At 37.2% G+C, this 14,735-nt stretch overlaps 1 protein-coding gene across 1 annotated transcript in view; it reads right to left on the reverse strand.

Annotated features, from left to right (window-relative positions):
• Positions 1 to 14,735, reverse strand: part of eys (eyes shut homolog) — a 251,099-nt gene that overhangs the window by 109,603 nt on the left and 126,761 nt on the right. Inside the window, 5 exon segments of the mRNA XM_065295946.2 lie at positions 1,044 to 1,168; positions 2,253 to 2,377; positions 6,251 to 6,287; positions 7,698 to 7,848; positions 14,405 to 14,483. Coding sequence (XP_065152018.1) covers positions 1,044 to 1,168; positions 2,253 to 2,377; positions 6,251 to 6,287; positions 7,698 to 7,848; positions 14,405 to 14,483 — 517 coding nt within the window.

Genomic DNA, 14,735 nt, shown 5'->3' on the forward strand with positions numbered 1-14,735 from the left:
TAAATAAGGGTGTAAATGAGATTAAGCCCAGCAGCGGCAGCAATTAATAACAAAGCCTTGAGCTAGAACAGCATCTATGTGCACTATTAGCAACAGATTTAAGATTACATGGGTCACAAAGCATCCTCTTAAATTGTAATAAATTGTGGAATTGACATGTTGGCTCACGTGAAAATAAATAATCAAAATATGCGCTTTAAGTGTCTATATAAATGTGTTTGTGGATGTCAGTGGACCCACAAATGGGCAGGACTTGGCAACAAACGGTCAATGATTGAAACAGCAATGCACATGAATGACAATATTTGCTTGGAGATACAAATGAAGTTAAATGTTTTGTAAACTCCACCCCCTCAAAGATGTGTCAGCCAATCCAGTGTTGGAAAACCTGAATACAAAAAGTCAAACCCAGTGTTGGGTCAACAAGGGATGAACCCAACCCATTGGATTGTAATTTAACCTATCGTATGCTAGGTTGTTTTAACCCATTATTGGGTCATATTTAACCCAACGTCTGGGTTAGTGCCTTTTTGAACCAACACTGGGTTGGAAATATCCCAGTGTATTTCAATGCTTTTGTAAGGCAATGGGAAAAATTAGCTTACAGCACATTTTATTGCATCTTGCCGTGGTACACTCCGATTATTAATAGTCTTGTCTTTTGCATTGACAAATAAAAAAAAAACACAACTACGAGTTTGGTCACTTATCTTCATAAAGTCATTGCTTTGCTTTCTAGCACTGCTTTTGGGCAAACCACACACACACGCACACACATAAAAACAAAAAAACACACATACTAATACAGTAAGTGACATCTGTGCTTCTGGACTCTGCTCACCAAGAAACCACAAGGCTTTCCAATGCTAAAGATGTCTGGGATATTTAAAGGCCATTACAACACTGAAATGGCAACAATGGGATGGCAAACACTTGACAGGAAACGACAAACAGGATTGTATCTTCCTCAGATCACCTCAGGGAAAGATGAAGAGCACAGAGAAGGGGGGAGGAGGTGGCTGTGGGTACTTAGCAAGACTCACCACAAATCCAGGCCGACAGAAGCAGGTGTAACCGTGGCCAGGCTCATTCTGCATGCACATTCCCTGGTTGCATGGTTGCAGTAAGCACTCATTAATGTCATCTTCACAGTGAAAGCCTGTCCAACCTGCCAGGAACAAACAACCTGAGTGCCACAATGAGCCCACCCCAATACAACCCCATTGCTCCCAACTCTCATACAGCTTCTCGTTCCTCCATCATCTCAATTCTTCCTCTATTTCCCTGCTCTGGAAATCATAATCACACGCATACACAGACACACACAAACGTGCACACACACACACACACACACACATGCATGCACGCACGCACGCACGCACGCACACACACACACACACGCACACACACACACACACACACACACACACACACACACACACACACACACACACACACATGCATGCACCCACACGCATGCACGCACGCACGCACATACACAGACACATGCATGCACGCATGCACACACATACTGTATGCACACATGTACGCACACAAACAGGTGGAAGAAGAGCAGAATATATTTTAATATTCTAAGAGCTTTGTCTGTTTCACTATCCGCAAGGAGCAAATTACTCCCGAGAGGGCCGTAAGAGGATTCACATGCTGGAATTAAGATACATGAAGTGGAGACTTTTCATCAGCTTGTATCTCTTATGTTTTCAGACATAACCCTATTAAGAAGGGAAGCTAAATGGGCAACCCCAACCTTGGTTCGCTTTATAAAAACCTTAATATTTTCCTTCTTGTGTTGAAAGAATTTTAGGTTGGAGCAAATGCAAAGGATTCATTTCCTTGGACAGCCAAGATATTCCCATCCCAAACCATTCCTAAACAGCAGTGTTTTGTGCAACAGAGCCACAGTGTTTACATTATAAGGAAATCAATGAATAGCTTGTTTTTGAATATAAAGCATATTCAGTTGAAATAAGAGACTGAAAAAGGGACACACATATTCAATCTTAATCATTTGCATACCTTTTCAACCCTGTACATTACAGTATTGAACTGATTTGATTTTACAGCATTGACCTTGTCTTTCAAAGCATAATATTGAATGCCAGACTAAAACTTGTGCAACAGCATAACCTCAAAGATTGATACACCACAAGTAGGAAATGCAGAGGAATGATCAGAAGATATTGCATGGAAAATGAATAAATATCAGTTTTTCTATAACACAAAAGCCTCACCTGGTTGACAGTGACATTGGTAGCCATCGATGAGGTCTTGGCATATGGCTCCATGAAAGCACGGCTCAGAGCAGCACTCATTAATCTCAACTTCACAGAAATCTCCCACAAAACCTGGCAGGCAGCTGAATAAAAGCAAAGATATTTAATATAACTTGAGATGTGTCACTGCTATTGCTATGAATGGGGGAGAATGCAGCGGTCAATATGGCCGCTCTAGCAAAGGAAGTCCTGCTTTGCAGTAAACCGAGCCAATCGTCAACCGTTATCAGTCCCTAGACTATAAGCGTGTGTTGGAAGCTGATGAATCTGACAGAACTTTCAGATAGCCTTGGGAGATTTGGGCTGAAATGCAGGTATCCTCAATGCTTGCTCTAAACTGTTTGGTCAGATTCATTCACATTACCTTGTGTCATTTATTGTGAAAGCAAAAAACCATCAACCAAATCCGACCCTTTTCCTGGCTGTTAACGACAGCACATAACCGGGGCGCATTTAAAAAAAACGGATTTCAAAGATTATAACAGACTTTTATGCATTTTCTGTTATTTCTCGTGCAGTGTGCCACATATAGGCTTCCATGGCAACAATGTACTTTTGGCTTCTAATTCTTTACCTGTAATCATTTGCAATGTTAAAAATATTGCAAACTTACGTCTGTTGAATGCTTTATTCTGATTGGTTGAAAAATGTTTAATGCAGTTTTCTACGAATAATTAAAAGCCTCATCATGAATTATTTCTAACATATGACATTATATTTATAAATGATTACACCAAATAGTGTGTTCGTGACATATGAAGATCTTGACTTATCTTAAAACCGAAAGTAAATGTGCTTTCTTCGCGAAATGTCTGCATTCGTTAACAATGAGCAAATGAAATATTTCAATCAATATTTCCTTATATTATTTATGAGGTAAATGGCTGCGTAATAAACAGGATAGTGTATATTTCATGGTCCTGCCTTCTTGTCATATTTTTTTCTCCTTGTGACAGGATCATGACAGCCCAATGTGTTTTGAGTGGGTAGCACATGGCCTTTGTGCTGTGTGCTTCCCTGTATAATTTCTTGACCACGCCCCCTAATTATCCTATTATTGTTTAATTCATGTCACCTGCAACCTCATCATTTACTCTCCTATTTAGTGCCCTTGTGTTTGCGGTCCTGTGGTGGTTCATTTTGTTATTGTTAATAAAGTTTTGTGTTAAAACGTCTGCATCTGGGTTCTCCGCCTCGTGAATCATGACAGTATAAGCAGCAAGTTGTTATTTCGAAATAAGCCCCGTAAGTATAATATAAGACTTATTTCTGCGATAACAACAATCAAATTGAATGAATTACATTGGTAATAACAACAGTAGTATCAACTATGTGACATGTCTAGAACTAATGTTTTCTATCAATCAAAATCATAAAAAAACATCCATTTGAGTCTTTCTAGTTCCTCTTCCAGTCCTTTCATCTGTCTGTGACCACATCCTCTGGTTACCATTCAAACAGCCACAAAGAAGATTATCAAGTACTTCAAGGCATTAAACTTTGTGCATACACATTATCTGACAGGTCTTGCTTTAGCAAACACGGTGACGCAGTAACACAACTTCCTTAAAGACTTTAATAAAGAGCATTCCTCTTTAAACTCTGATCCTATTTCTGTAAAAACATGTCCCTCCAAAGGTTTAAAAGAACAACACGACTTTAGGAGCTGCAGCCTTGAGCTGATTGTAAAAGCTAATTTTCTAAAGAATAAATATAATTAATGATGGACATATGGTCAAACAGGCTTGTGAAAGTTTGTGCACCACACAGATGGTGAGCAAACTGAGAAGTGTCTCATTAACAGAGCGTTTGTTGGAATATAGAAAAAAAAAACAAAATCTTGAGAGTTTTTAAAATCGGTTCAATTATCTGACTGCACCTTACAAAGTGAAAAATCAGGCCGAGGTAACATATGGTGAAGAAACTGTGTGTAATTCAGGGTTCGGTAGTCATGGTGATATCTCGACTTAAGCTTGTGATTATGAAAAGATGAAACAACATATAAAGCTAATCCTAAAGAGTAGAAATAAATGCAGATAATTGATCCAGTTTTCTTAAGAAATAAGCATGTTTTGTCCAAATACCAACAAGTAAGACTGTAAAGTAAACACAGCTATGAATGTAAATGAGGCTGGAGATGTCATTTCTAGTAGCTAAATAAAAACAGACACGGAGGACGACAAGTGTGTCTAACATTGAGAGAGCTTGTCAAAGTGCTGTCAGTGTTTATGTATAAAAAAGAGAAATACCAGCAAAAACATGAGGATGAAAGCAACCGAAAGACACTTTTCCTGAAATGTCCAGAGGCTTGCTGTTATATAAAAAAAGTTTTTCAATGGCACTTTAGTTCTTGAGAAGGCTCTTTATAGAAGTGGTTTTCCTGTACACATTTAAAAGTTAAGTTAAGGTGTTATAAAAGGTTTTTCACAGCATGCCATAAAAAATCTTTTTTGATTTCCCAAAGATGCAAAAGCGTCTAGACGCCACCTCCATCAAAAATGAGATAATAATAATGTTCTCACCATGTATTATAAGTCCATTAAATGCTTTCACTTTTTATTTTCACAAATTCAGAAATACCAGTTTGTTGGCAGAATCCGTTAAACACCACATCGCCACGTTGGAAGACAAAAATTGTGCCCCCTAATGGGTGTAGTTTTTATATTTTTACATAATTTGCTATGTCTAGTCTAAAGAAGTTGTTTTTTTTTTTGCCCAAAAAGTTTGCATGAGTTTTGCAGCTACAGAGAGTCAAATTCCAACGAAATGACATTTGTGAAAATAAATAAGAAATATTTCAATGACTGACTAATAAACTTTTCATTGTTATTAATGTAAAATTACTGAATCTATACATTAGAGACTGATAGAAAATGTTCATTTACCAGAAAACATGTCAGACGCATTTAGAGGGTTTTGCATCTGAGCTTCTCAATTTTTTAAAGTTTTTATAGTCTAAAAAACTTTTTACACTATTAAGATCCTTTCGTGCATTCTGCAACACCTTTATTTTTTACTTTTAAGGGCTAGTTCACCCAAAAATGAAAATTAATCATTTTCCCAAAATCTATATGAATTTGCTCATCATCATTTATCAAAAAAAATTACTTTTGTGTTCATTAAAATATAAAAAATACAAATTTTTGGGTCAACTATCCCTTCAAGACTAATTCCAATGTACACATACTTCTTAAATTGTCCTTTAAAGCACAAGGACAAAAACAAATTCATACTAAAATGACAAACAATCAGTCGACATTTAAATTATTTCCATGTGGCTTTTCAGCCAGAAGTATTTTGATGTGTTTAATTTTAATGTCTCAAACATCTTGCAAAAACGTCTGATATAAAATCGACCGAGCTCCAACGTTTTGTCTTTTAAATGTGTGCTTTTGTCCATTAACAAATGAGTGCAGCTGTAATACAATCGGCCTGCAAGTCATCAGTCTGTGTGTAATTTTAAATGAGAGTCAACAGAAAGTGGAATGGGGGCGTTTGTTTTCTATTTCAGAAAATCAATCCAATGAGCACTCATTTGGACAGACAATGCATTCTCATTCTACATCTGTCTGTCCGTCCGTCCAACTGATGAGAACGGCAAATAGCATTAGCGCCAGCTAATCAGAGCGCCTGGACAGTGGACCGGATCGTCTGCAATGGAACATTATATTAGGAACGCATAATGAGATATGTTTTATGTTATATGGCCCCTTTAATGCATAATGCACCACATTGAGTTGAAAAATAATATAATACCAGCTGCTGCATATTCATCCACACTGGCAACCTTACAGACCTTTTGGAGAGAAACGGTAGTGGAACCAAAATGTATCTGGATGAATACGGTCCACAGGGACCAAATCAGCATGACACACAGAACTAAATCGTTAACATAATAATGAAAAAGACCAGACGCTCCATCTAGATTAACATAATATGTGAAGTCTTGTTTTCACCTGCAAGTGAAGTTGGCTCCTGGTCCATCCATACATGCAGGGTGCGATTTGCTGGGGGGGATGCGTGGGATTTCCCCCTTTCTGGTCAATGTATCCCTGCCTCTGCTTAATAATTTTTATCCCCGGTGGGGATAAATTTATCCCCCCCTCAAAGTGATCAGTGCTACTACACTAGTGGCGAGACGGATCACAAAACTTATCACGGATCCGTGGTTTGAATAAAGTCAATTTTGTTTTAAAATGCGCTGCTTTGGCTGGCTCTGATACAGCTGCCGCGCAGCCTCTCTGTATTCACCACTCTGAAGACTTGCTCAATGTCCCGCCCACGGCGCTACCTGATTGGTTACAGACCCGGTTACACCTCACGAGTAAAAGCCTATCAACACATGCGAGATGGTTATGGAGCTGTGTGTCGAAACGATGGAAGGCAGCATATTCATCCGCATATTAATAAAGCGAGAATAAACATCACAATCTGATAATCTGTTTATGATGACAAGCAGAGTAAGTGTCCCAGTCACACCACTGAGAATGGCAGAAGTGACACATGATAAATGCAGATGAGGCGTTTAGCGAGGCGCGGGCGCGTCCAGTTTGCGCAAATGAGGCTAATTGACATAATGCATCTGTCTTTTCTATCATTTCACTGTAGCTCAGCATTGCGGTGTAAAGTTAATGTTATTACTTTAAAAGCAGCAGTAAAGCTGTTTCTACTGTTATGGTTTAACTTTGCAATCAATACATTGTTCATATATGTTTAAGTTGACACTACGTTGTGCCATACAGTTTTGCCATTCAAGATTTAATTCTTGCGTGTTTTTTCGTTGTGCATGATCACAGTTCATATGTGTGGGGAAAGATAAACTATTAGTGTAAAAATATTGCGTTAGGCTGCTTCATGAGTTAAGAATTTTTTTACAATTCCTGCAAATGCAGTGATGAAGTTAATGTTCTCATGATTTATTTTTATGAATTAAAATGTTTTGAAATGTGCTGTGAACAGACGCATTATGTCAAGAATGATAAAAAATCGTCAATAAGCTCATAATTTGCGCTAAAATAGTCTAAATGTTTAGTTTAAAACCATTTTAAAAAGCTGGTTATTTTGATGTTTCTGCGCAAGTTCAGCAGACAGTGAGGTTCGGGTTTGTTCCGATCAGAGCTCGTGAGCGGAGAGCGCATTTCTGAATATTAGAAATATTTTAATTAGAAATATATATAAAAAAAATATATTATAATGGATTTTTGTTAGGTCGGACAATGATTACCAAATTTCTCTCTCATATTGCTCTTCATAACCACTGAAAACAGTCAAAAAAGTAAAAACTAGTGGTGGGTTCAAAATAACTCATGACGAAATATGGTGAGTACCCACCGTCGCCGAAATCGACGCCTCTGAAAACATCCCCCCCTCTGTTTTTTTCACAAATCGCACCCTGCATACATGTGCCTCCATTAATACAGAAGGCCTGCTGCAGACACACATTCTGGTCAATGTCGCAGATCCTCCCAGTAAAACCATCTGGGCAGATGCAGGCATATTTGTCCAGAAGGTCCACACAAGAGCCTCCATTAAGACACGGATGAGTCTCACACTCCTAACATAAAAACAAGACGAATAAACTGAAACAGGCATGCAATCTTACTTTCCTTTTTGATAAAAAATAAACAAAAATCAGTATTGGAAACCGTCTCTAATGATTTATAGTTTCCTTCTCAGAGAGTATAACTTGATCTTTATTAACTTTTTGTGTGATGACATCACGTCTGAAAACAGAGAGAAGAGGTCCTGACTACTACAGCGCACATACACAGGCACATGCAGAAAGCACCTGCTCCTTTACTCCTGGATGACCAAAGTGCCCTTTTTGTCATGGCATTTTTTTGTAATTAAATGGCCTTTTGTGAAGACCTGCCTAATCGAACTATTAGTAAAATTAATGAAAGATGAAAAAAGAGTCATATGATAAATAAAACAATGTTTTCCAACCTTTTGGTGTACATAACTATACCTTAAGGACCTATGTGTGTACCTTGTGTACAGTTAACCCCTAACATTTAACTGGTACAAAATTAATCCTTAAAGCTACAATAGTTCCTCAGGGTGATCACAGATATCAGATTCATCAACACAGAGTAGCAGAGTGAGACACAAACTATGTACATAAAGGTACTCCACAAATAACTGCAGTTTTATGTTTCAAACAAAGATGGCGCAAGACAGGCAAACGTTACAAATTGCAGCTTTAATATCTATTTTTAATATTACATCAGCTATACAGACGGTGGTTTCATCGGACACACGTATGTTGTTGCGGTTAAGCATCTGGACGGAGCTTAACTTCTGGTCTTTGTTTGTTTAATTATCTGGTTAGCGGCTAAATTAAACTCTGGAAGAAATACCAGGTTGACCAACAAATGTTTTGGTTTCCAAAAGACGGCAATTATGGATCACCGCTATGTGAAGGGAGGTTTGGCAGCTGATCTGTAGTTAAAGGCACACCCGTGATACTTTTTGGCCACTAAGGGGTGCTAGACATGTTATTTTCACGTCTAGCACCACTAGAGGCCACAAGTGTAGCAGCACTGTCGCAAAGGAAAAGAAGACAACTCTTTAGGTCACAAAGTGTGCCTTCCAGCATGTCATGTGTCAAATAATATAATTTCATGGGTTTTATATTCATCAAACTTTTACATTTCAAAAAAAAAAAAAAAATGTAAAAGTGTAGCTCACGTTTACAAGCCAGTTGTAATGGTGGGCGCTTGGTTAAAGTTTATATTTAAAAAATATTGGCCTAAAGGGGAATCGAACCCAGATCCCCCGTGTCGTAGGTCCATGACGCCCCACGGCGCCACAATGTCAAGTGATACAAGTCTCTCTCTAAACTCTCCAAGTATCTTCCAGTAAAATTCACATTAAAAAAATAGTGATCGGGCACCAGACAGGACTTACATATGCAAGCAGTATAACATTACTCACTAGTATAAAAGCATGAGGGCCAAGTTAGCATCGGTCAGAAACCCCTCCTCCTCCTTTAGTTCACGCCAGCGAGCGATCGCTGGCCCATTATAATTGATCCTCGTCCTTCATTTTATTCTGTTTATTCTCTTTCTGGTCTCCTCCGACAAAACCTTGGGTTTCATTTTCTTAGTTGCTCCTTCGGCCATGACAAAAACATCAGGAAAATACATAGTTGCGCACTCACATCCGAATTTGAGTAAGTGGAGTAAAGCAGATTTTTGTAGTTTTTTGTTTTGTGCTCGGGTTACTACCCGAAACCCCAAGTTTAAAAGTACGAGGAAAAGCGATTCAGACCCTGTCAGGCTATGGTAGACATGTCATTGAACCCATTTTAAGTCGATGTACCATCACAAGAGGATTGAAAATATATTATGAAGGTTGAAAAACTACAAAGTGTCACTTTAAGATTGTATAGATTATATAGTACACATTGTACACAGTAACGTTAGCTCAGTGTAGTTTTTCATACGCTTTAGCTATGATCCGAACCAAGGTCATCTACTTATTGTTAATTTTGCTTGTAATCAGAAATAATCTATTATTTGAATGACTTTGTTGTTATTGATTCTTTGTGGAAGTTTACCAGAAGTTACATTTATTTGTTACTGCTGAAAGCGTCTATATTAAGCCGCAACTTAACTATATTTTATAAATTATAATAACTCATCTCTAGTCAAGATAAATAATAGTAAGTTAAAATGGCTTGATTGAACAAAACAATTAAAGGCAGCAAAGATTTTTTTTCAGTGTGTCAATCCAACCCTGTATCATGAAATGATGTACCTGTAGTCATGTAAATTTGTGATTCTTTTCTGTGACACCCTCACGTTTTTCCGTGGCCCTATCACGTATTTCTGTTTGTGTGTCATTGTCACGTATTGCTTACTCAACTGTTTTTTTCCTATTTTCAAACCATTGTTGCTTCGGTTTAGGCTTAGATTTGGTGTTTGTTAGTCACTTTAAGTATTGGTTTATACAATTTTTTCTAAAATAATGTTTATATTTTCTGATTTTTAAACCATTGCCACCTGTCATTATGCAGGGTTCACACCAGACGCAAGTTCATCGATTTGCACGAGTAGATTACATACAAAGTCAATGCAAAGACACAATCAGAGGCGCTATAGACACGTGCTATTCGAATCAAATGCGTCTTTGCCGAAAATATTCAACTGGAGCAAAAATTTGCATGACACGAAGTTAAACCCTTTGAGTAATCTCGAGTGAGTAACGCGATGCCCCGCGTTTGGTGTGTACGTAGCATTAGGGTTAGAGTTGGGTTTGGGTAAGGATGTCATTTTATGTTAATCTAACTGAAGTGACAATGGTCAGAATATAGGACAAATATTTGAGTAACCAATCCGTGAGAATGACACGTAAACAGAAATACATGATACGATCACGTAAAAATGTGGAAAAACGTGACAGTGTCACGGAAAAGAATCATAAATTACGTAACTATAAGTACGTAATTTGGTAATACTGGGTTGGTCAGTCAACCTAATGCCACAAAACATTTTATTTTCTCCCAGACTCAGTTTCTTTAATATTAATAGCCAGGTTAAAACTATTGATTCCTGGCATGAGATTATCTGTACAGTTTTGTGAGGTTATATTATGGATTTCTTTCCACACAGTTAATGGATGAGATCTACAGTAAGATCAAAGTTCACTGGAATCCAATTCACACCCAAGCTTTCTTTATACTGTATGTACTCACAGTGAATTTTAATCACATAAAAGCAGATGTTTACTATGAAAGCAACAGTTCAGTTCTTACTGTACTCCTTTCAATTGTCTGGAGCACTAATACTAATAGTTTTTACAGCATGTCACATGACAGAGGAAATCTGGTTTATTTAGTTATGTGGTAGTGATGCAGTAAGAAGAGAGTTTCTATAGAGGCATTACAGCAGCTAATGATTTATTTTAAACAAGCCTCTCAAGTCCACCAAACCAGCCAAGTGTTTCATCCCAGGGGTACATTTAAGACTGTGGTAGGTTTAAATCAATTAGGGATAGAAAGCATTTTAATCAGGCTTTTGTACACGCGTTTAGATGATTCTGCAGTGGCTATTTAGAAGAGCCGTCACCGAGGTACAAGGTGTGCTGGATTATACAGTATTGCTCCCAGATCTGTTGGGGATTTGAAGTTGTACCGGAACGCTGGTAATAAACAAACCATAATTACGAACATTACGTGTGGGATGCTTTTACATTTTCACATAAAACATGTACTCTTCAAAGCGAAATGACGCTGAGAGTTCTTGCCAGAGAGGGATTATGACAGAAATGCATAATGTAATAACACGATTACTGTGCCATATGCTGGATATTTGCCGTCATTAGATTGCACTCTTTCACCTTTTAGCTGTCAATTTTCCTCTCTTCTCAAGAGATCACGCAGCTCGCTTCCCCTGTAAATCATTTCCAAAGACTACCATTACCCTGACAATATGTCTGACCTTTCCATTGTCTTCATCTTAGTGATTAAAGGTTTAGAATATAAAACTAAGGCAGATATTGTATTTCAGTATCTTGTTACTTCCATTTCCATTCTCATGTAGTGTCATTTGTGATGTCAAAATTCATCTTTGGAAAACAAGCAATATGTAGTAACACATTTTAAGATACAAATGAAAGATGGAATGATTAATCTATTCAATATAAAAGCAGTTTAAACGTTTATCTATACAATATATTAAACAGATTGAACAGCACTTGGTGTTCATGTTACAAACTCAAATAATAATTTGAACTGCCACTGAAACTAAAACATCTGTATACTGTAACTAACAAGAAATATTACTGTACTTACAAATAAATGAACAGTTTAAGTATTTAGTACTTACACGCAAGTGTAGGTTAATTATAACATACATACAGTATATGATAACTAATAACAAACATTACTGTACTTACAAATCAATGCGTTTGAGGAAGGCAAGATATCTGGAGATACAAAATGTACGGTATGCGGAAAATAATGTGTTTTAACCATAAACTACCCAAACACATTGTATTAAACCAAATAAACACTATAACGTTAGTTAGTTGGTTAAACTGTTAAAGTGGCTTCTGTGGTAGTCAAGGCCTGGAAAATGAAGGGGAAACCGTCATTAAGTGATATATGGATTTTATTTCAGGGGGAGTGAGTGTGTGTAGGGGTCATTTTTAGACCCTTCAGTAAGCAGTGTGCTGTGTGTATGTTATAGGCAACACTGCAATTATTCCAATTACTTCCCATATATTTCTGTTAATTCCTATATATTCCCATTATTTCCCATCAAAAGTTTTTAGTTCTAGCCTTGAAAATTCCTGGAGTTTTGCAACCCTACACAGAACACATGTTGGGTTGGGTTAATTTAGTAAATAAACCTGTGATGGCTTGTTTTAATGCAATGCTGCGTTGTTTCAACTCATGGTTGGGTGATAAAAACCAATCATAGGTTTATTTATAACCCAACATGTGATCTGTCCAATATTTACCCAGCGTTGGGTTAAAAAAATAACCCAGCAGAATTTGGAGTGTTGGTCAAACCTCCAATGAATTGTTGCATAAAGTACCTTGCTCAGGGCTACAATGATGTCTCACAGCTCACTGCTCAGACGGAGCGAGCAACCTTTCAGTTTATCCAGTTCAAACATCATACCAGTTACCAGCCCTGACCTTATAACCACTACAGTACACCACCCAATAAAACCTAAATGTGTAGGGGTCACCGTAGCTGGTGTACAATGCCTGAACCTTGCCCTGGGCAAACCACCTTTGTGATCATGGTGTCTCCTCTACTAGTGATGCAATACACCATCATTTTTACTGACTATGAATGTCAAACCCTACAGCGGTGTTGAATCACCTCCAGAATCTGACGCATATAAACATGGACAAGCCCGACCATTGGGTTTAAATGGGTATATATATACACAAATATTTAGCAAACCACATTTACAGTACAAGTTACTCAGTGCACCACAACTTACGTTAATGCGTCTATATTATGTATTTTTATTTAACAGACTAATATGTGCAAAATATCAGACACTTTACAATAAAGTCTGATTTAATACCATTAGTAATTTGCAGTATGAGAATTATGTCTCTTTATACATCAATAAAAATGGATCATGTAACCCCTTTAATTGGAGGTTTTGCAGTGTAGATCTCGTATGCCTTATCATCAAAGGAAGAAATTACAACAAACCAATCTGATTTGGCTTTACAACAATGTAAAGACCCCATGTTGTGATTATGAGCACACAATCCCCACAGCTCGCGCAGTCCTCTGTGGTAAACACTTTCCATAATAACCTCCACACTTACCGTACCAATCAACCATTGACCATATAACGAAAATCAACCTGCTTATATATGAAACCTCATAAGTAAACCAATTCAAAAGCTCAGCTATACCACAGACAAGCTTGCATTAAAGCTCTCGTACACACTACTGTTTGTCCTGTCCTTACATTCATATATAACAGCTTCATGTTTACTGAATGAAATCTCATGCATTCACTGTCACCAATAAACCTTGAACTATAACAGCATAGAGCCTGCTGTGTTTATAATGTTTACAATATATAAATATACATTCACTTTGATGGATGATTCTGTGAATAAATGAATGCACAACGTTTTGTGTTTTCAAAACAGTCATATTTGCATCTCTACATTCTTCATCTCTATTTATTTCACTTAAAATAAATAGCTTGCATGCACCATTATGTATACTGTTCTGTATGTTTCTTTGGATAAAGTATTCGTCTAATGCATATATGTAAATGAAAATACATTAAACATTATGTACTTAAATCATTAAATTACCTCAATTTGTGCTAACTAGGACAGTTTTGAAAAGCAGTTTGCTTTAAGCGGCCCTGTGCCTCACACAGAACACAAGAGGATTAAGTAAGTATGTTTGCTTTAAAAAAGAATCACAATAAATTATTTTAGGTTTAATCTGGGAGATTTATGCATAAAATACAAGTTTGTATGCTAAAAAACACACATCAGAAAACTTACCCCACAGTCTTAACCCAGAAGAAATGCAATAATGCACGTGCCACTAACTTACGAGATGCATTGGTAGCTGTTCGTTTTACAATAAAAGCAGAAATAAAACGCTTACATTAATGTTGATCTGACATCTGTCTCCGGACCATCCGACCTCACACAGACAGCTGTACCCGTCAGCTTCATCCACACAACTGCAATGAAAGAAGGGATCATTTATATAATTTGACATCCATAACTTCTGCATTCATTATTTATGAGTTATGACAGATGATTTTACACATCAAAGTTATCGCATAACCATAACCAAACACATTTACCTGCAAAGTGAATTTTGACATACACTATACAAAAAATACACAGCAGAAGTTTGAAAGCACAAAGTTTATATTATCATTTCTGTTTGAAGTCATGTGTTTATTTCCACAAACTTTTGTAAGGGTGAG

This window comes from Paramisgurnus dabryanus, chromosome 20 (assembly GCF_030506205.2).
Source record: "Paramisgurnus dabryanus chromosome 20, PD_genome_1.1, whole genome shotgun sequence".
Taxonomy (NCBI): domain Eukaryota; kingdom Metazoa; phylum Chordata; class Actinopteri; order Cypriniformes; family Cobitidae; genus Paramisgurnus; species Paramisgurnus dabryanus.